Source organism: Sceloporus undulatus, chromosome 6 (genome assembly GCF_019175285.1).
Source record: "Sceloporus undulatus isolate JIND9_A2432 ecotype Alabama chromosome 6, SceUnd_v1.1, whole genome shotgun sequence".
Taxonomy (NCBI): Eukaryota; Metazoa; Chordata; class Lepidosauria; order Squamata; family Phrynosomatidae; genus Sceloporus; species Sceloporus undulatus.
The window spans coordinates 133,661,496-133,685,339 of record NC_056527.1 but is presented as its reverse complement, the minus strand read 5'-3'; the positions used below and the strand labels follow the sequence as shown (position 1 = coordinate 133,685,339).

The window sequence follows — 23,844 nt, the reverse complement described above, 5'->3', positions numbered from 1 at the left end:
TTTCTGTTGTCTTATCGTGGCCACATTAGGGGAGACCTTAATGGGGAAAGGGGAGCCTCTGATGATTCCTAACATCTAATACTAAACTTTATTATTGTTTTCTGCTAAAGACATATATGGTGCCAGTCTTCCACAATAGAGAAAGGAAATAATGAACAGAGAGAGTGAGAGAGAGTGTATCTTGATCCAGATGGTCTGGTCTTGCCCACAGAAATTAAGAAGCAATGAGTTTTCCAGAATGGATCTAGACTAGTTTTTGTAGACTTTTCAGGCTATGTGGCTATGTTCTGTTTCTGATGTTTCGCCAGCATCTGTGGATCTAAATTGTCATATTTTTGTCTTAGCCGGATTTATGACCACCTCCCTTTTTGCATGCCCTAATCCTACTGTATAAAGAAAAGAGATTATTAGCGGTACAGTTAATAAGGAGAAAATGGTGGTCATCCTGGATAGAAGATTGGGTCAGATAAGAGGCTGCAATTTCTTTGCAAAACGCAGGGTGCTGAAGGGAAACCTCAAGGCAGTTGCCCTTCCTTAGGACGTTTGTGGGACCATGGGAAGAGTCTCTACATAGGACAAGGGATGTGAGAAAGAGGGGGGGCATTCATCTGGGGAAACTTCATTCTATCCGCATTGGCTGCAATTGGGATCTTAAAGTCCTTCAACTGAGAGGCTGTTATTTAAGTCAAATGTGCCATGGTTTCCATCTTCAAGTAGGAGCTTCTCCATAGACAGGTCACCAAGATCTTTCCTTGCGTCCTCCAGTTCTTGGGGGACAACTTCTGGGACCGATATTGGAAAGGGAAGAAACTGGGGGGCAGGAAGGGCTGTTGGAGCTGTCTGATACTGCAGGGAAGGAGCTGATAGCGTTGAGATGGGTTGAGTCCATGGGAAGTAGTTCAGGGGACCTTGCTGGTCCATCATTTCCAGGTGAGGCATGACAGCCGGTGTAGAGCTGGGCCTTGCCTGGTGGATAAGACACATGGAACGATCAGTTGTGATTAACTCTTTTGGACTACAGTTCCCAGAATCCCCATGGCCTGCTCCTAAATTCCCCCCAGTTGCAGTCTAAAAAGCAGCTTTTCTGCAGGCTCTGTTTTCTCCATAACTTTTGCAAGCACTTCCAAATGACTGACACTTCCATTTGATGTATTGATATCCTACTTTTCCAGTTGTAAAATATCCCAAGGTATCTCTCAACAAACTGTCCTTAAAAGGATGCGACACTAAAAAGCAAACACTTGAGGTTCAAAAGCAGACCAACCATTCTAACCTTCACAGAAACCCAACAAGAAAAGTGGGTTGGATTATCTAGACCAGTGGTTCCCAAACTTTGACCCTCCAGATGTTTTGGACTTCATTTCCCAGAAGCCCAAGCCAACTTGGCCAACAGTCAAGAATTCTGGGAGATAAAGTCCAAAACAGCAGACGGAGCAAAGTTTGGAGGCCACTGACCTAGACCTAGTCCTGGACCTTTTAACAAACCTGGACTGCCATCCTGTTCATGATTTATAAATGCATACGTTCCACTACAGATGGACATGTCCTCCAACTGTCCTGAAGCAATAACCTTGTATGTTGAAACCATTGATCTCTGAAGATATCTCTGTTTGGCAAGCATTTCTAGAATATTTTCCCTAGTAGCCTTTTAGAAATTGTTTTATTCACTTGCCTAAGAGTAGCAACTGTTGTTCTTCTCAATGTAAAGCACCCCAGAAGCTGTCAACTGACACTTTCAGAATGAATTGAGTTCCAAATAGAGCTGGAAAAATAATGCTGTGAAAAATCTCCTGGAAACAGAGCTGGAAAAAACCCCTGAAATCTATCATCCCAGCCCTCCCTGCTGATATTCAAATCTTGTATTCAATATTCTAGGGAGCAAGACAGAACAATGGGATTTATGGCTTTCTTCAATTACAGGAGTTTGCAAACTGGGAACTAGAAGGGTGAGACTGCTTGCTTAGGCAAAGCCCAAGTGGCAAGCTGAGGACCACACCATACTTTCTGAGATTTTACTGATGAAATTGGGGACACATGTGGCCAAGCCGCCTCAGAGTGTGGTCAAGATGGCAAAAGTTGTGAACGTGTGAAAGCACACAAGCTAGGGACCTTATCACACTAGAAGAATCCCACTCAGAAATGGGACTGAAAAGCAGACAAAAATCTGCAAATGTGGGAGGTTTTTCAGATGACGTTTCTTCAAAACAGCAATGACTCAAAAATAAAACGAATGGAAAGTGGACAAAAACGACACTTTTTGTCCACTTTCCATTCGCTTTATTTTCACATTATTGCTGTTTGGTGCAAATGCGTCTGAAAAACCTCCCACATTTGTGGGTTTTTTTCTACTTTTAAAATCCTGTTTCTGAGCAGGATTCATCTAGTGTTATAAGGCTCTAGTAGAGGTTGCAGCAGTTTGCTTTTGCATGAACCCACTGAAAAGGTAGGGATGCCAACCCTTTCTTTTTTCAGCCTTCCTTTGAGTTAACTGAGTGCAAACTACTTTTGCACTTGAACTCAGTTTGCAGCAAATGATGTAAGCTGAGTGCAAAAAGAGAAAGTGGAAGGAGGAGTGAGAAACTGGGACATATTTAAAGCAGCTGGGGGGGGGACCTGTTTTCTGCACAACGATGCCCTATTTTCCTGCATAGAAAACAATGTCTGGAATTCAGTGGTGCAGTTCCAGTTGCATAACCTCACCTTACCAAACCATAACTGATCACCTGCTTAAATGGATCTCCTTCCCTGTTTGCAGCAGCTGCCTGGAAAAGTAGATTCAAGGAGGAGAGACTACAAGTTATACATTAATTAAAAACATTGATCCATGGCAGTTAAAACGGTGCCAAACTGCATTAATTCTGCAGTGTGGCAGCAGCCTAAGCAGGCAAAGTAGAATCCCCAGCATTGTTTTCTATGAAAGAAACTAATTTCTGCTCAGAGAACACACTGAAAAGGCATTACCAGTTAATCGGTTTAAACACCATCCCAGTCTACCCAAGGAGAGAGGGAAAATGTTTCATATGAAACTCATATGCTCAATGTTCTTGCCATCATGCTGCAAAAAAAAGTTGCATATAAAAGTTAAAGTGTCAGAGTTTTCCCTACATTTACATCAGGAGCTTGTATATTGAATTCATCTGCCCTGCTTTCAGCACAAGAGATAAATGCATGCCAAATTGCGTCAACATTTTTGTGCATCTGCCATAATTTCTTAAGGAATCTACACATGAAGTGAATAATTTCATGAGGGCAGTGGACCATGATCCTCATTCCTTTATATCAGTGATTTCAAAACTTTTGTCCTCCAGATGTTTTGGGCTTCAGATCTCCGAATTCGAGATCATTGGCCACATTGGCCGAGGCTTCTGGAATCTAAAGTTCAAAACATCCAGAGGACTAAAATTTGGGAATCACTACTTAATATCTATGAATATAGTTCCTTTAAAGTTCACACTGATATACAGAGCAGATTCACACACCGTGATGATGCAGAAGAATGAGTCTACTCCAGAGACTCAAACTCACCGCCAAGTTTGTGATCAAAGGCTGGGATGCATATGTCAGCACTGAAGATGTTCCAACCAATGTGTAACTGGGGCACATGGGCTGGACGTACATATCCCCCGTGTAAGGGCAGCTGACTGCTTCGTGCGACACATAGTCTGGGTAGGCTGTCCATTGTGTCAAAGGTTGCAGAGTGGTTGGGGTTGGTTGTGCTAGCCACCCGGAATAGAGCGTCCCATCATCCACCACAGGCAACGGAGAAGCAACAAACTCTGAATCAGTACAGACCTGGCCTAGAACCAAGGGAGAAACCAGAAAGTTTAAGGTTCAATGAAGCCATGAATCCAAGGAGTGCACAGTGCAAAAGGAAGTTCTGAAGCCCTTACCTGTGGGTGAATAAGACGGGAGTGACTGATGGGGGAAAAATACCTAAAGGAAAAATGATAGTTTGGCATCAGTGATGGAGGAGCAAGAAACACAATTTTTGAGAGTCCCCAGGAGAGTCTCTCTCTCTCTCTCTCTCTCTCTCTCTGTGTGTGTGTGTGTGTGTGTGAAGTGAACAGGGATGACTTATGGACTTCACAGCTTGAAACAGGAATTTTGGACCACAACTGCCAGAATGCTTGTTGGGAAATTCTGGGAATTGTAGTGCAAAATTAAAATCCTCCCCTCCTCCCCTGAGTTCAGTGCGAGTATACCATGCAACTTTCCTTATTTTCATATTCAAGTTTCACATTCTTCCATTTCTAGAAAGTTTTCCTTGCAACGTTGTTGTTTGGTGAGGGGTGGGCAATTCTCTTCTAGAGAACCTAAGCGCTGCAGTTTTTTCAGCACTGGTCCTCTGGGTTTTCTGGACTTCAGCTGAGCAGAGAATCCCAGGTTTTTCACCAGATTAAAAGCCCCAGGATTCCATAGGATGGAGCCAAGGTGGTTAGCACAGTACTGGCATCACTAGAGGGGTGCAGCGGGTATGGACCACACCAGGTGACACCATCAGAGTGGGTGACACCAAAACAATTATCAACCAGGAGGAGGCACCCAACCACAATCAAGGGGACAGAATGGATCTCCTTGGCTGAGGGTCAACTGGGTCTTCCTGGGTTGGAAGAAGTGGGTTGGAATAGATCACACTCATGCGTTTATATTTCTGCATGCAGGCACGACAAAGATCTTTTCCCCCCAGCTGCAATTGAGGGGAACATTGGAGAGGTACGCAAACTAGAGATGGTTGAACCCATAGATGTTTATGGATACAGAGAGCATAGTGCAACCCTGCAGTTTGGTGGTAGATTTATTTTTTTAACAGGGGTGACACCAACTCTAATGACACTGCTGCAACATGGTATCAAACTGCTATACCTCTGTACTATAAGCAGCACATTTTTCATCTGCCACCTCAAAGCAGAGAATTGGCAAGAGAGGTGTCTGTGACCTGGTGGATCAACAGAGGCAAAGAGCCTTTTGTCCATCAAGGGTTCTGATCTGGTCTTTCCTACCGTTGTAGTAGCTGCGGTGGCCACATTGGCGTTCTGAAGGCTGCCCCGTTTTCTCTTCAGGAGCTCCTTAACCGGCTCTTTGACCCGGACACCTTGATAGGGACGTGGAGTTGATGGCAGCTGTTCAGATGCAGAAGCTAAGGAGAGGAAAGATTTTTTTTAAATTCCTCTGGACTTCAAGTATTACTTCTTTAACTTTTAATGAACTCCACATCTCCTTCTGGAGTTCCTTTTTCAGCACTTATTCATTTCCTCCAGGTTTTTGTTGTCCCAGGGCTCATCCTCCACTCTGCTCTGCATTTACATTCTGACTCAAAGGAAGCAGGCTAAATGATATGTTCCTTCTCATCTCATCTCTCTAAAGAAGAAGGAATACAGGAGGCTTTCCACATTTTCTGAGGTTAGGGGTCCAGGACCCCCATGAAAATGGGGAAACTGCAAATAAAAAACACTATTTTTTATCTATGAATCTCTAGGTCTTCCAGTGCCACTCTGGTCAACATCCATTGGAAGGTAATCACAGAATTGCTCTAGAAGACCTAAAAATGCCCTGAGATGTGTTTCATCTAGATATCTCTATGTCTTCCATTGTGACTCTATGGCCAACTTCCAGCAGAGTTTCACTGGAGGACCTAGAGATTTCTATAAAGAGCATATTACTCAAATCCATGAATAATCAAATCATCAAACTACAAAAATCAGAGCTGTAGATGTAGAGACCGGATTGTCTAGAAGTGTCTGGCAGAGAATTCAAAGTGCCTCACTAAATTAGAAATCTTAGGATCCTTTAGAGTGGAGCCATGACAGATAAAGTGGTATGAAACCGATACAACAAATTGTGCAGACAACACCCAAGCTTTACTAGAAACCCCAGAATTTATTTTTCAAAGTCCAGATTGAGAACTGGGATATCTCAAACAGTATTGATACTAAAGTCAGTTTGGTATAGTGCTTTGAGCATTGGACTATAGTTCTGGAGACCAAAGTTTGATGCCCCTCTCAGCCATGGAAACCCACTGGGTGACTTGGACAAGTCTCACTCTCTCAACCTCAGATGAAGGCAAGGCCAAACATCCGCTGAACAAATCTTACCAAGAACAGCTTGTGATAGGTTTTCCATAGGGTCTCCGTAAGTCGGAAACGCCTTGGATGCACACCACCACAACAACAACAAAGTGTATGAATGGGCCCCAGACTGTTGTTGTTGAGTGCTTGCTTGAGCCCTTTCCCAGATAACATGTCAAAGATGTTGAGATGTACAGTGGGGAGAAATGGGTCATGGTGGCAGGTTCCTTCATGCGTTCCATTGACTGTACACACACTATAATTTCAGGGCATTGCACAAAATTGTTTGCTCCAGTTCAAACAGGTGCTGCCACTTGTGTGACTCATCATCAGGGAATCTGAGGATTCATTGACCGATACCAAGGGTGGGGAAACCGTGGCCTATGGGTTACAGCTGGCCTCAGCCAAGTTCCTATTATTTTTTGGCATCCTCACGCTTGCCAAGGCTTGTCCTCATACACTCGACTTTCTCTCATTTTTCAGTCTCAATGAAAACCTTAGACGTCGTGTGAGAAGTGCCAGCCAAAGACACTTTTATCCTCTTGAAATCCTGCTTTTCTAGCCTGTGTGATAAAGTCCTGTGGCAGCTGGAGTGCTTATAAATGTCGGCCCTATAGATCCATGTTTTTTTATATCCACAGATTCAGGCATCCACAGCTTGAAAATATTCTGAAAAGATATAAAATCCAAAAAAGCAAAATTTGATTTTGCTATTTGATAGAAGGGACACCATTTCTTTACCCCATTGTACTTAATGGGACTTGAGCAGCCACGTATTTTGGTACCTGTGGGGGATCTTAGAACCAAACCTGAGTCGATACCAAGGGACTACTCTATAAATGTGTATGTGAATGGGCCTCAGGTTTGAAACTTTCAACATATAGTATAGACTGATGGTTTTCAACCTTTGATTCTCCAGATGTTTTGGACTTCAAGAATCGCTTGTCCTTGGCTGCCCAGGGTTTAGGGGAGATCAAACTCCCATGAAGGCTGAAAATCATTCTTGTATACAGTGTGGCCTGGATCCCTCCTTTCACTTAATATATATATATATATATATATATATATATATATATATATATATATGTAATAAGCTGATTAGAATAATTGCAGGTCATGGCGACCCAAGAAAGCTAATACTGTACTTCCTCCTATGAATAACTGAGCTGGCAGCCAGCCCGAAAGCCACAACAAAGCCTTGTGAGCGCATGAGTCACAAGGGAAGAACATCCCGTTGTGTATCTGAAACAGTTAAACATTATCATGCTTCAGAAAGCATTCGACAGCTGTGAGCGGCTGCTATATCAAAGTGTCGGAAATGAAAGAAAATATTGATAAAATCCCTCCATTAGTGCAGAAGCCTTCTTGCGGCATGGCTTTGATTGGAATGCTCTGCATCCTAGAGTCCATCTGATAGCCAAGCCTAATCCCTGATTTTTCTACCAACTAATTAGATAATCAAACAAGTGACCAATACTTTCCTTCTCCGAGAAGCCGGATTTGGCCCTGTCTCTTTAAATCTGTATCAGGACCTAGAAACCACTGGAATGGAGGAATGTCGAAAATGCTCTTATCCTTTTGCTTTGCTGCCAACGGCAGGGGAATGTAGCTAAGAGGGACCCATTGGGTAATGAGCACAGAAATGGAAAAATACAAGAATGCACACTGCTGCATGGAAATAGTCTCCCTGCACTCTGCAGAATAGCTTTCCTGTGGAAAAGCAGGATATTTTGCGACTCATACTGGAAAAGCCCATCAGAGTTTGGAAAGGTGACTGGACTACAAGACCAATGATCCTCAAGCTCTCATGCAGATTTTTATCCATGTGAAAACTTTCCTATCTTGTCAGGCTTTTATAGACTGAGTCAAATGGGACTCTTCTTGACATTATTATTTTGTTGCTTTTGCTTTTTTAATGCATTTTAAATTACTTTAATGATACATACACACACACACACACACACACACACACACACACACACATATATATATATATTGTTTGAGTTTTTTAAATCTGCACTAACCTGAATTAACATCTGGTTTTAATAATTTGTTAAGACCCCTCAAGTCCCAGTACTGAGTGGCATACAAATAAATAAAATCATCATCATCATCCATCATCAGTTAGTCATACTCTGAGGATACCTTGCCTAAGAAAACCTTATGAAATTCATGGGGTCGACATAAATCAACAGGTGGCCTAAAGGCAGATATACACATATTACTTAATACTAATGAATCCTCTTCCATCCTACTTTTTGAGCTGCTTTTAAAATGTCCCAGTTTATCTCTCCTCCTTCCACTTTCCCACTTTGTCTTCAGCTTACTTCAAATGCTGCAAAAGGAGTTCAAAGTGGGAAAGTAGTTTGTACAGTGGTACCCCGGGATACGAATTGATCGCGTTACGAAATTTCCGGGATACGAAAAAGTTAGATTGGAAAAAACTGTTCCGGGATACGATGTTTTTTTCGGGTTACGAAATTTTTTCGGCGCGAAATTCAAACGGAAAGCGCGGCTAGCGGCTTTCCAGCGCTAACGGAAAGCGCCTTTTCAGGTTGCGAAATTACTCGGGTTACGAACGGAGCGGCGGAACGAATTAATTTCGTAACCCGAGGTAGCACTGTATTCCATTTAACTTAGCAGGCAGGAGAAAAAAAAGGAGAGGATGAGAACCTTCCTTCCCAGAAGGTCCAGGAAAAAGCAAACTGCTGCAGCCTCTCCTAGTTCATGTGTTCTTCCTCATTAGTAACTCTTGTCATATTTTGGGACCATATTTTGGGGGAGGAGGAGGAGGAAGTAACCAGCAAATAGAAATCTAGCATAACAGAATACATTTTGACCATGCTCTGTTTGGCCACATGCGAAAGGCTGGAGGTTATGGGCAGCTCTGGAAAACTCCATTAACCTCAAAAAAGATCCTTAGCACTTATACTTGCACTGTTTACACAAAGGGATTGGTTACAAGTAAGCAGTACTTATTTGTAACTTGCTACCTCTAAACTCTGACAAGCGCTGAATATATGCCTCCCTCATCTGTCAAGATGACAGGCGGTTTGTTAAGTTATATCCTCACCCAGCCTTAGGTCTCATGTCTGGAAACCCCAAAGCCAGGGCCACGGTTGACCCCTGAAATGACTGCCTTTATTTATGAGCACGGTACTTAAAACATCACCTGTTTCCTCTTTAAAAGGAAGCGCAGGATGTTCCAGGGCTGGGTGGAACACATTGCACTTGGGCATCAGCTAGCCAAAAGGAGACGCAAAGGCCAAGAAGATTGATGGCACTGCCACCAGTTTTGGCAAAACATTGGCTTCCCAAAGGAGCTCAGCATGGATGCTGCTCTTCCATCTGCCTCGCCAGGTCCTTCCTCACCTGCAGAAGTCTTATCGCTGTTTGGTCTCTTGTGCCAAGCAGAGCAAGCAGGTGCCAGGCGAATGTTAGGAGGGCAGGAGGCAGCGTTGGGGAGGATCTCTGCAGCATACCTGGGTGACCTCTTTCTCTCCTCTCCTCTGCTTCATTTCAGAGGGCGATGCTTATCGCAAGATAAGGAATGGTGGAAGGTGCTTCCAGAATTGAGAAAGGGAGCATTGCTTTTATTTTGATTTTTAAGAGTGGTGATTTAAACCCAAACTGAATCTTATTCTCCTCCAGCTCCAGGGCCTGTTTGTGAATTATCTCCCAACTGCCAAGTTGAAAGAGCAACTAGGAATGCATTGCTACTTAGGGCATTCCTTCTTTTAATTCTTTTTATTTCCACAGCTCCAAAGATCTCCATTGATACACTTGCAAGATTTTGACAGATTTCTTATCGTGCATGCCAGGAATGACACTGAAAAGCAGATGCAAAGCTAGCTTAGCTTCGGTCTGGTCTATAATGGCAGCTAACTGTGGCAGAATCGAAAGGTGGAAGAATGAGTGGTATCCCTTCAGAACAATGCTTGGAAAAGTTCCTGTTTTTCTGCACTACAACTCTCAGGATCTCCAGGCCAGCATGGCCAGAGACTCCCATGGATTCTGGAAGGTGATATCTTAAAAAGCAACTTTTCCAACACAGGATGCCTCTATACTGTAGAAATGATGCAGTTTGACACCACTTTAAGTACTGTAGCTCCATGCTATGGAAGCCTGGGATTTGTGGTTTTACAAAGTCTTGAGCCTTCTCTAGTGTGTGCCTCCAAGTAATTTCCAACTTATGGATACCCTAAGGCAACCCTATCATGGGTTTTTCTTGTCAGGTTCCTGGGGGGGGGGGTTGCCATCATCTGAAGCTGAGAGTGTGTGACTTGTCCAAAGTTACCCAGTGGAGTTACATAGTCAACCTGGGATTCAAATCCAGGTGTCGTACTCCAGTGCTCAAACCACTACACCACTCACCAAATTACAAATCCCAGGATTCTGTATGATGGAGCCATGGCAGTTAAAGTGGGGGTCAAACTGCATTATTTCTATAGTATAGATGCACTCACAGACAAGAAGGCCATACTTGGGGGGGGGGGAGGAGGAAGTAACCTGCAAGTAGAAATCTAATATAACAGAAAGCAGGCTTGATTAGAGCATTTCTTCCCAGTGTTTAACATACAGTGAATATTAGTTTTTGGGAAATCCAAATGAGTGTTACAGTTGGCAGCAGGAAAAGAGGAAGACCTCATTACAGGTGGATAGACTCAGTCAAGGGAGCCATGGTTGCCCTGAGTTTGTAAGATCTGAGCAGGCCAGTGGATGATGGGGCTCTTGGAAACCTCCTATTCATAACTTCAGCATATGTTGAATTGATGGCAATTGACAACAATTCACCTCATATTCGAGAGTCCCACTGTATTGCCAAGGAATGATTGTGCCGAGAAATACATGTGGAGGAGGTTTTGCACAAAGAAACAAGTTTTCTGCAGAGTTGTTTTGTGTGTGCATACCCAAAACCACTTGTATTTCTCCACAGAGAAAAATCCCCTGCAACCCTTCAGGACATTCAAATACTGGGAGAAAACTGTGGGGAAAATCTCACCGCTCTATGATGCTTCCTACTGGGTTTTTCAAACTGTTAGGAAACCCATTTTATGACCTGCAAATGAATAGTTGTGACTATTCTTTCCATCCTCATTCCATGCATAGCCTGACATGGCAGTGTCCTTAACAACTCAGGAGTCTGTTATGCCATTGTTCTGCTGACGTAGAACAGGTCTTGAAGGCAACCTAGAATCATAGAACCATTGGGTTGGAAGTCCAACTCTTTTTGGTCATGCAGGAAGACACCATTAAAATATGGTGACAGATGGCCACACAGTTTAAAGACCTCCAAAGAAGGAGACTCCACCACCCTCCAAGGCAGCATCTTCTACTATTGAACAGCTCTTACCCTCAGGAGGTTCTTCCTAATGTTTAGGTGGAATCTCTTTTCCTGGAGTTTAAACACATTGCTCTGAGTCCTAATTGCTGGAGCATCAGAAAACAAACTTGCTCCATCTTCAGCATGACATCCTTTCCAAACCCGATTCACTGTAGCTGGTAGCTTCCATATCTGTGGAAGCCAGCAAATCAGCTCTGGGATTTAGTTTGAATTTTCCAGGCGTTATCCAAGACTCAGCCTTATCTCCAAACAGGAGCTGCAGCCCCTCTAAATTTTATACTAAAACCCAGAATAGATTCACTGTTCACACTGATATGAAAGTCACCAGTTGCCATTGGACCTGATCTTCTCAAGTAGATGCATCAGTGACTGAAGATGGAAAAGCATCTTGGCGCATTAACAAATCGAGAGATGGAAACGGAGCCAAATCTGCCAGTCCCTCCATCACACGCTCCCTTAGCCTCCTATGTCCAAGTGAGTTGGAATTGACGTTTTATGGATGAGTCACTACAACTGCCCGCAGAGCCAACTTTCCCTTGAAAACACATTGTCATCTTGGAAGGCTTTGCATGGTTGGTTGCTTCTCTTTCAACCCCCAAAGTGTACATTTTCTGCAGGTCCTCTTTCCTCTCCCTCTCAACCCTTTGGCAGGTGACAAATTTATCACTTTTGCGGTGCAAAACCAGAGCACATCATTGTTTTCTTTCCCCACTTTGCCTCTCCAGTATAATCACACACCGACACATAAAAAACATTAAAATAATAAGCTTTTGATGAGACACAATGGCAATCTTTTCCTGTTTGCAGAAGCCTTGAAAAAGCAAACACTGGCCCGATAACGAATCACAGACACAAAACTCACCAAGGAGAACAAGACTCATGATTTGAAAAATCCAATGTGTTTTATTAACAAGCTGGATGGGGAACTTGGCTCGAATCGCGAAATAAAAAATGAATTGCACAACGTATTTTCTCACACCTTCACACGCACTGGGTTCATAGCATGTGTGTGTTTTAAGAAAACAAATCTTACATTTGTTTAAATGGGTGTAATCCCTCCCAGGCGATCCCAGCATACATATCCTTAAGCAGTGGGTCATTCTTAAACCATACCTGGGACCACCCTCACCACCTAGGAGTGCAAATATTCCATGAACTTATTTCATCCTTGCAAAAAAAAAGAGGTTAATTTCCACAGTTTTCTCCTCTCTCTGATATTTCGGCAGCGTTCTCACCTGGTATTTGCACATGCCAAATTACTTTGGGAAATTACGCTGTTCACAAATGCATATGGGGTTTTGCATAAAAATTGTAGGGATTTGTGGAAGGAGCATGTCCTTTGCATCAAAGACATTGCCAATACACTATGCTGCTGCTTAGCTAACAAATGCATATGACAATGTAATTGTGTTTTACCTTTTGTATACAATAAAATAGGAAAACAAAAACAAAAAACAAATGCGTAACTAAGGGCCCGTACAGACAGGCCAAAATAAAGCTGCTTCGGGTCACTTTGGAAGTGTGCTGCTTAAATGACGCATGTGCCCTAAGAGGCTGGAAGCTATGCCAAAGCCATGCTCCAGTCCTAAGGACTTGAGTGCAGCTTTGGCGCAGCTTCTGACCTCTTAAAATGTTTATGTCATTTAAACAACATACCTTCAAAGTGACCTGAAGCAGCTTTATTTTGGCCTGTCTGTTTGGGCCCTAAGTATTGTTTACTGGCTTGATCTGCCAAACATATTGCAATAGCCTGCAGTTGCACCAAGCAAAGAAGGTCTATTCTACTGAGGATTGGGGCACAGCCTAATAGATAGATAGATAGATGATAGATAGATAGATAGATAGATAGATAGATAGATAGATAGATAGATAGATAGATAGATAGATAGATAGATAGATAGATAGATGATTTGCAAGGTGATGTTCTCACCCTGAACTTCCTCCCCTTTGCAATGAGGACCAGAGAAAGAGCCACATCCTGAGACCTGGGAACCTTATCAAGAGCTCTTTGTAACCTTTGCAATTCCTGAACTTGACTTGGCTGGTTTTCTCCCATGTGCCAGGTAGCCTCTGTGGCAACACCTTCAACCTGGTGTGCTGGTTGTCAGCTCAGTACTGTGTCAACATATGGAAGACTACCCTTGTTTTCTTGGACGTCAATCGCTCCATCGCCTTCTCAGCATACTTGCAGCTTCAATCTGATGCCATGTGTGTCTCCCAGAACACCCTTCTCCCCTAACAGTTTCAAGACTACAAAGATTAAGACGTGCTGAGGCTTGTTTGTTGGACAGAAAAACCTCAGGCACGCTTGGGAAACTGACACAGGGTCTAGCTTTTCCCAGGGCATCATTGTATTTTTGGAGCAAAGCTGATCATCAGGACAGGTGAGGAGCCGATCCAAGCTGAGTCCATTCGCATCAGAGGTGGCATTTCTTCATAAACATGAAACCCAGTGCAAAGGTGCTAAGCAAACATTTACTTGGGATGTGTTTGCTCTGTGATCCAAAGTCTTTGAGTAGAAGTGGAGCCTGTCAGAGAGCTGGTGAATTCTCACTAAAGCTAACACAGAGAGCAAATGGCTTGATGCGGTGCCAGGAAAAGAAAAACCCCCTCTGTGCTTTGTGGGAGATGAGACCCTTATCCTATCAGTAAGGTTCAACATGGAGGGAAGGATATCTCAATGGTAGAGCACATAGAATCATAGAATCATAGAATCGTAGAGTTGGAAGAGACCACCAGGGCCATCCAGTCCAACCCCCTGCCATGCAGGAAATCCAAATCAAAGCATCCCTGACAGATGGCCATCCAGCCTCTGTTTAAAGACCTCCAAGGAAGGAGACTCTATCACCTTCCGAGGAAGTGCATTCCACTGTCGAACAGCCCTTACTGTCAGGAAGTTCCTCCTAATGTTCAGGTGGAATCTCTTTTCCTGTAGCTTGCATCCATTGTTCCGGGTCCTGTTCTCTGGAGCAGCAGAAAACAAGCTTGCTCCCTCTTCAACATGACATCCTTTCAAATATTTGAACAGGGCTATCATATCACCTCTTAACCTTCTTTTCTCCAGGCTAAACATCCCCAGCTCCCTAAGTCGTTCCTCATAGGGCATGGTTTCCAGACCCTTCACCATTTTTGTCGCCCTCCTTTGGACACGCTCCAGTTTCTCAATGTCCTTTATGAATTGTGGCGCCCAGAACTGGACACAATATTCCAGGTGGGGCCTGACCAGAGCAGAATACAGTGGCACTATTGCTTCTCTTGATCTAGACACTATACTTCTATTGATGCAGCCTAAAATAGCATTGGCCTTTTTAGCTGCCACATCACACTGTTGACTCATGTTCAACTTGTAGTCTACTTGGACTCCCAGATCCCTTTCACACGTAGTTTCATTCAGCCAGGTGTCACCCATCCTATATCTGTGCATTTTATTTTTCCGCCCTAAGTGCAATACCTTACATTTCTCTGTGTTGAATTTCATTTTGTTAGCTTTGGCCCAGCTTTCTAGTCTATTCAGGTCATTTTGAATCTTGATCTTGTCCTCTGGGGTATTAGCTATTCCCCCTAATTTGGTGTCATCTGCAAATTTGATAAGTATGCTCCCAATTCTGTCATCCAGGTCACTGATAAAGATGTTGAATAGCACTGGGCCCAGGACAGAGCCTTGTGGGACCCCACTGGTCACTTCTCTCCAGGATGAAAAGGAGCCATTGTTGAGCACCCTTTGGGTTCGGCTGGTCAACCAATTACAAATCCACTTAACAGTTGCCTTGTCCAGCCCACATTTTACAAGCTTGTTTGTGAGAATGTCATGGGAAACCTTGTCAAAGGCCTTACTGAAATCAAGATATACTATATCCACAGCATTCCCTTCATCTACCAAGCTGGTAATTTTATCAAAGAAAGAGATCAGGTTTGTCTGGCATGACTTGTTTCTCTGAAACCCATGTTGACTTTTTGTGATTATGGCATTGCCTTCTAGATGTTCACAGACTCTCTGTTTAATGATCTGCTCCAGAATCTTTCCTAGTACTGATGTCAGACTAACTGGACGATAATTGTTGGGATCCTCTTTTTTCCCCTTTTTGAAGATGGGGACAACGTTTGCCCTCTGCCAGTCTGCTGGGATCTCTCCTGTTCTCCAGGAGTTTTCAAATATGATTGCCAATGGCTCCGATATTACATTTGCCAGTTCTTTTAGTACCCTTGGATGTAGTTCATCTGGTCCTGGAGACTTAAATTCATTTAGATTAAGAAGGTGTTCCTCTACTATCTCTTTACTTATTCTGTGCTGAAATTCCCCTATTCTGTCCTCTGCTCCATTATCCTCAGGTTGAGCACCCTTTGCCTTTTCTGAGAAGACTGAGGCAAAGAAGGTGTTGAGTAATTCTGCCTTTTCTCTGTCTTCTGTTAGCATTTTGCCATCTTCTCCACGCAGTGGCCCTACCGTTTCCTTCTTCTTCCATGATTCCCATGGAGATGATCCTAAGTCATGCTCTCCAACAGGTAAAAAATGGGATGTGTATGGCCAAGCAACATGAGAGCGCAGTCAAGATGCTAACAGTTATGAAGGAGAAAGAACAGATAAACTGAAATAACTTACCACAGTTTGCTTTTGCCTAAACCTCATGGGAAGGGCAAGATTCAACCCTTTCCTCTCCAGTTCCCCTGTTGAGTTCACTGAATATAAACTACTTCTGCCAATTGCATGCAGTTTGCAGTTATTGCAGTAAACTGAGGGCAAAGGGGGGAAATGGGAGGAGGAACAAGACCCTGGTTTCTAGGGCTGATATCCTAGCTGCTGCAATGCCAGAAATGTATGGTTTACTCACAGACTCACAAATGGGAACGCTGAACATAAAACGTCACCTGACCTGCCAAGTTCTCTTCGCTATGATTGAAACCCCTCTGACTGCACCCAGAAGTCTGAAGCAGCTGCTTTATGAAGCCTCAATGAGTGTCATCCACTTGAGCATTTCCCAGTGTGGAGGCACAACATGAACAGAGATGCACCTGACAGGACACATTACGGTTTCATCTTTCGGTTTCGCCACCATAAGACTTTCAGAACCGGGCCTCAGCCTGGCCCTTCTTCACCTCCCCTGCTTCAGATTCATGGCAGGATTTCTCTGCAAAGAAGGGCACCATCCACCAGGAAACTCCCCTTCCTTACAAGAGAGTTTATGCAGGGGGAAATGTCTCAGTGCCTCGTGCCCTACTTATCTCCAGATGTATTTGCAAAGATGCAATTTAAAGACATCAGAAAAACAAGGTGCTTGGGTCGTACGATGGGTCCCTCCAGTCCAGAGTCTGGGAAAGCTCCTTTAATTTATCCTGCAACTCCCACAATGCTCCAGTCACATAGTGCGGGATTCTGGGAACAGTAACATTTCCAAGCTCTGTCCTCATTCATCCTCCCTGTGTCTCACTGTTTTTAAGCACATATAGAAAAGCAGGGGGAAAACAAAAACACAACACGCCAGTGCCATATGCGGGCTCATCGTACATGAACTCAAAGTCCTGCAGAACGTGAGCCCTGGCCCTTTTAATGGAGTGTGTGCCTGTGGCGCATGCACAGCGTGGTGCGCAGGAGCACACTGCCTTTAAAATCAATGGGATTTGAGGTCCCATGGTATTTCCCTCATGCGGGGGGTGGGGGTTCGAAAAGGATCCCCAGCATAAAACAAGGGTCCACTGTAATAAACAATGCAATCCTGTGCCCACATTTATGGGTCAGAGGGAGGAATCCATTGAGCACACTTGGACTCCCTTGTAACTGAGCAGATGTGTACATTTACAGAACTATAGAAATAAACTATAAATAATAATAATAATAATAATAATAATAATAATAGGCACAATTCCTTGCAAAATAAATAAACAATTTTTGCACATAGACCGCTGCATGCTGAAACGCCTGTAATAGCCAATTGCAGTCTTGCTGACACTCTCCACTTACTGTATATATTCATGTATAAGTCTAGAAATTTTAGTCCAAAAATTGACCCCCAAAACCTGGATCGACTTACCCATGGGTCAATGTAAGTACTGTACTTTAACACACATACACACACACACACACACACACAGAGCCATCCCCTTTCTCTGAATAGACCAGTGAAAGGCAAGAGCTTAGTCCATCCGGGGAGCAACAAAAAGAAGCATGGATTCCCTCTTCTCTCTCATCTATCCAGCCTTTAGGATGAGCACAAACAGTCCTTTGGCATCGTTTTCCTTTGCTCCATTCTTTAGATCCTTTGTTACATGCATCTAAGTTTTACCCTCGACTTATCCACAGGTTGTATCAAAATCCATCATTTTGGCCCCAAAACCTGCCCTCGACTTATACATGAAGTCGGGTTATAGTCGAGTATATACAGTATTTTCCCATTTTTTTTTACATAATGCAAAATTCACAGATGCAAAAGATAATATTTTCACTTTTTAAATTGGAAAATCTTTGCTTTGCAACCACTGTGGCTTAATTTTCTTTTCTTTCAATATTGTGGTCATGAATCATTCAGTGACATTTGATTTGCAGTGACTAATCCTGTCAAAAACATGGGAAATAGTCTCCATTTTGGTACATATTATACATGCTGGAAACTTCCGCTTCCCATGCAATTTAGTCAAGTTATTGACTTTTTTGTCACTCTTTATGTCTCTGTACAAATATGCTCTGCTTGGGAGCTTTGGGTGAATCATTTATTCTCAGCCTCGGTTCTTAATGTATGTATTGGGCAGAGCTTGGAGATGCCACTTGATCTTAGCCAAAAGGCCGAGAAGCGGCATTTTCAGTAGGAGATGCCACTGTTTAGGACTCCAATGCCCAGAATCCCCCAGCCATCATGAGAGGATTCTGGGAGTTGCAATAATAAATTACATTTCCAAACTCTGCAAATAGGAACTGTTTCTCAAACTATTTTCTGCATTTTGGTTTTGAGTGCCAGTGCTTACATGAAACAGCACCATTTGTGTACAAAAGTGTATCAATAGGCTAAGGGTGCATCCACACTGTACAAAGTAATGCAGTTTGATACTGCTTTAAGTGCTGTAACTCCATGGGATAGAATCCTGGGATCTGTAGTTTTACAAGATCTTTCGCTTTCTCTGATAGAGAGCGCTGGTGCCTCACAAAACGACAAATCCTAGGATTTTGTAGTCAAGAAATGAGAAGATGGCTAAGACTGGAAAGGCAACCATGAAGGAATCAAATAAGATCCTCAAGTCTAAAGAGATGCCAATAAATGCCAAAGTCAGAAGCAGCCAGGACATTGTATTTCCAATTTCGGCATATGGGAGTGAAAACTGTATGATGAAGAAAGGTGACAAATCAGTTCTATTCAGGTTGGAACTGGGAAAAGAGCTTTATGGGTTTCTTGAGAGTGCAGATTTTATACATTTGCTGAAAAATAAGGAGTGAGTTAGGACTTATCTCTGCAGTCTACCTAAAAAAATACAACATCTCTTCCCATTTGCTACAGATCTGGCTGTTTTAATGAAGATACGTCTGAATTCTTAGCCAACACAGAAAGCTCCATGGGGAAGGTGAAAAGACTGAGAAATCTAGACTGCTGACCCAGTTTGCATGTGCGCTTTTATGTTCTAAAACCTTGCGCTATCATGCCTGTGAATAAACATAAATATTTGAAAGCCGTAACAGAAATCATGCTGTAGACTTAAGTCTGAAATATTTGACTCTTGCATGAAGATATTTTGGGCACTGAATTTAAATCAAGTGATCAGTTTCTAGCAGTGAGGGGCGTTTTCACTGATTTCAGCAGAAGCCGATGTGTATCCCAAGTCTATGGAAAACATTTCGTACTTCCAGTAATATTAAGTGACAAAAATATGTCTAAAACATGCAAAATCACATTGACTTTGGCACTATGCAGGGGTATCTATCCTTTGTCACTCTTTATCACTTCCAGCGCCAAAGGGATAAAGTATCTGCTAAAATAATTAATCTGATTATTCTGTACAGCGCTGTGTACAGCACTTTATAAATAAAGTTTAATAATAATAATAATAATAATAATAATAATAATAATAATAATAATAATAATAAGGCTTCAGCCATGCCATCTCTCCTTTCAGGCACAAGAAGAGCCCCAATTCGGTGCATCTGCACTGCAGAAATAACACAGTTTGACACCACTTTATCTGCCATGGCTCCATTCAACATAATCTTGGCATTTGTAGTTTTGTGAGACAGCAGCACTCTTTGGCAGAGAAAGCTAAAGACTTTGTCAAACAACAAATCCCAAGAGTCAATAGGACGGCACTACAGCACTTAAAGTGGGGTGAATCTGCATTATTTCCACAGTGTAGATGCACCCTCTATCCCTGGTAGGAGCTCATGGTGTGAAGCCTTGATGAAGCCTCTGAGCCTCAATTCTCCCATCTGTAAAATGGGCACAACAATAGCCTATATCTTGGTGGAAAGAGATGCCTTGCATCCGATGAAGTAGCCTGGCTCTACAAAAGCTCCTGCTACCAACTTCTTTCTCTCTGTGCTACAAGTTCCTTTTACATATTGATACGGACTAATTTGGCTATGTCCTTGAATCAATACAGTACAATAAGTGAAACACACTTGGTAATTATATATATATATATATTAACGGTTCCTATTCTATTAACCATATGGTTTGCGGGGCCTTCCCAGGTTTGACTCTAGTTGCACAAAAAGAGGAGAAGAAAGTTCCTGAAGGAGAAGGAGGAGGAGAAAGAGAAATCCAGAACTCACATTTTTGCCAGTGCATATTCTGGTGAAGGATGGAGTCCTTTTTTCCCCACCTCTCTTTTGGTTTTTTGGCAACTCTTTGTGCTTTTTATGTGATCATAGGCTCTCGAGATGTTCCTTGTCAGCTTTTAAAAAGAGAAGGCCAGGTTCCCTCTGAGCGACAGTGTGACGTTGTCACATCCTGTAACCGCAAGAACTTCAATATTTTTCCCTCTCTTTTTTTTCTTTTGCTCTGCGTTCTTCTTCACCACAACACACAGCCACTGTCATGTGGAAAGAGGTTGATCACAGACGGCGCATTGGGTTATCTGAGCATTTAAAACCATGACATGAAAGAAACCTACATCTCCTCTCCCACCCACCCTCAAAAACCCACACATGTATTTAAGAAAGACACCTGCTCTTCTTGGGCATTTGCTCCATTTGGTTTTGCAAGGCACAGTTGTAGGATTCGAGAGCTGGAACAACCAAGAAACCTGTTCCCAAGATATTTCCCCTGTGCTATATTGAGGGTTAGGTGGCTATGATGAATCAGTTTGGATGATGAATCATTTCCATGCTTTCAGTCCCAAATTTGGATCTGTGCAAGACACACAGTTTGGATGATGAATCCTTTCCAGGCTCCAGTCCAAATCTGGACCTGTGCAAAGTGTACAGTTTGGATAATGAATCCTTACTAGGCTTTAGTCCAAAACGTGGACCTGTGCAAGGTGTGGAAACCTACAGTTGTCCCTCCATATCCAAGAATTTTTTACCCACAGATTCAAACATCCACGGCTTGAGAACATTGTGTGTGTGTGTGTGTGTGTGTGTGTGTGTACCCAAAAACAAACCTTGACTTTTCCATTTTATATAAGAGACACCATTTTACGATGCCATTGTGTTTAATGGGGCTTGAACATCCACAGATTTTGTTACCCGTGACAGTCCTGGAACCAAACTCCAGCGGATACCAGGGGCCCACTGTATCACCAGAATATATGACTGAAATAAAATTGCAATATCCCCAAAGAGAACCAGGACTGTGTAGCTGTTTGAATGTTGGTCTAGGATGCAGGCCACAGTCTCTCAACCTCAGAGGAAAGCAATGGCAACCCTCCTCCAAAGAAATCTTGCCAAGAAAACCCTAGGATGTGGTTGACATCAGCTGGAGTTGATTTACAGACAGATGACAACATTTTGTTTTCATTGAGAATGCATCTACACTGCAAGATGAATGCAGTTTGACACCACTTTAACTGTCACAGCTCCATGCTATGGAATCCTGGGATTTGTAGTTTGCCGTGGCACCACAGAGCGAGGTTAACTATCTCACAAAACTACAGATCCCACAATTTGATAGCATTGAGCCACGGCAGTTAAAGCGGTGTCAAACGGCATTAAATCTGCAGTGTAGGTGCAGCCCTAGTTTCCATTAAGATGGTTCAATCTTTGGTAACTTGCATTGAAAGAATCAGATAAATGGTCGCAGAAGATGGGAAGGACCTCTTGTTCTTTGCCGAAGAACCCACCAAGAGCTGCTTCCAGACAGTTCTGGCCCAGATCGAAAAATAGTTGGGCTTATTTTAAGACAGCAATTTGTTATTGCTAAACTAAGCTGACATGGCTCCTTTTATTTACGCCAGATGAAAAACTGACCCAGCCAAGCACCACGATTTCAAAACAGAAAACTCAGGGGTGGTTGGAGTCTGTGGTGTCGCTCGTCTTTTTTTGGTTTCATTACAAGAATCTGAAGTCCCTGGGGTCCTTGCATCAGAAATTGGGAGGAAACACCTGGCAAGGACTTCATGCCCCAATGGGCCATGGAACGGCCAACGTTTGTCAGGTTTCTTTGTGCATGCTCAAATATAACGTTTCCTATTAGAGAAGAGGAGGCTCTGACCCAGCAATGAGTCTCGTGAGTTTGTCACTTCTTCATCAAAATGCTACTTTGAAATGATGAAATCCTGAGAGCAGAAATGGCCAACAGCTCTTTCGGTAAAGGCTGGGGGCCACTTTAAGACCATAAAAAGGACCTTGTTGGATCAGACCAAATTGGATATTTGTATTCCCTCAATGGCCAACCAGCAGAGCCAGCTCTAACCCAAGGCAGGCTGTGGCCATAATACTCTATGGTACTTTGGAATTCTCTTTCCTCTCCCTTTGGAACGAAAAGGCAAAATAAATTTGTAGCTTTACTAAAAATGCCATTTCTTGCCTGTTTCTCAGTGGGAGGAAAGGTGTAGACAGTTGAGAATTAATGTCTCTTGGCTGGAAACCTTTTTGTTATCTTTTCCCCTTCTCTGGATACCTGTTTAATTTGTACAAGTTGAGTCTCCCTTATCCAGAATTCTAGAATCTGAAATATTCCAAAATTAAAATTGTAAAAATTACAAACCTGCACACTAACTTTGTTTCGTGCACAAAATTGCTACAACAAAATGTGTATAATATTACATTCAGGCCATGTTTAAAAGGTGTATAGGAAACATGAATGAATTTCATGTTTAGACTTGGGCCCCATCTTCCAGATATCTCATGGTGTATATGCAAATATTCCAAAATCTGAAATACTCTGAAATCCAAAACACTTCTGGTCCCAAGTCTTTCAGATAAAGGAGACTCGACCTGTACTAAGAGACAAAATTGAGACCTCTGTTATGGAACTGCCTGTTTAAACAAGAATAGTTAAACTCCCGTGTTATACATATTTCTTCTTCATAAGGACAGATGGAAAAGTAGAAAATCAAAAAGGAGGATGGAGTGCCATGTGATCCATTAACAAACTTCTCAAGAGTAAGACTGACAGTATAATAATAATAATAATAATAATAATAGTATTTATTTATAACCCGCTTCTCCCTGTATTGGATCAAAGCAGGTAACAGCATATAAAAAGAGAAAACAATAATATCAAAGGCATTCGAATCAGTCCGAAGAGAACAATTTAGGCACATGGAGCGTGAAATTAGGGGATCACTTTGGGAAGGCCTGCCAGAAGAGATCTGTTTTTATTGCCTTCTTGAAGGCCTCGAAAGATGTTAGTTGGAGGATCTCATCCAGCAGATCGTTCCAGACTTTTGGAGCAGCAGCAGCAAACGTCCTCTGGGAGGTAGTTACCAGTCTAGTACTCTGTGACTGTAGTAGGTTCTTCCCTGAGGACCTGAGAGTCCAGGAAGGATTATATGGGAGGAGGTATTCCCTCAGGTAAGCTGGACCCAGGCCATGTAGGGCTTTATAGGTAATGACCAACACCTTATACTGTGCCCGGAAGCTAATAGGCAGCCAGTGTAGGGATTTTAAGATAGGTGTGATAGAATCAAACTTGGAACTCCCAGTCACCAATCTAGCTACCCATGTTTTGGACCAGTTGCAGCTTCCAAACGTGGCATAAGGGTTGCCCCATGTAGAGCGCATTGCAGAAATCGACATGAGAGGTTACCAGCAAATGTACAACCATTTCAAGGTTTTCCCATTCCAGGAAGGGACGTAACTGGCATATCAGCCAAAGCTGATAACAGGCACTCCTGGCTGACGCGTCAACCTGGGACAACAGGTGAAGCGACGAGTCAAGAAGCACCCCCAAGCTACAAACACAGTCCTTTAGGGGAAGTGTGACCCCATCCAGAACTGGGGAGCTTATCATCATTCCCGGATTAGGATTACCTATGACGAGTACCTCCGTTTTATTATTGAAGGATGCTCATTTTGTA

General features: G+C 42.9%; 1 protein-coding gene across 1 annotated transcript; it reads right to left on the bottom strand.

Moving 5' to 3' along the window:
- Positions 1-20,344, bottom strand: POU2AF1 (POU class 2 homeobox associating factor 1). Its single transcript, XM_042476529.1, has 5 exons — positions 20,156-20,344; positions 5,001-5,137; positions 3,891-3,933; positions 3,526-3,797; positions 1-966 (listed from the first exon to the last, which is right to left on the bottom strand). The coding sequence occupies exons 1-5, from the start codon at positions 20,169-20,171 to the stop codon at positions 652-654; spliced, it is 783 nt and encodes a 260-aa protein (XP_042332463.1). The 5' UTR covers positions 20,172-20,344; the 3' UTR covers positions 1-651.
- Between the last annotated feature and the right edge of the window lie 3,500 nt (positions 20,345-23,844).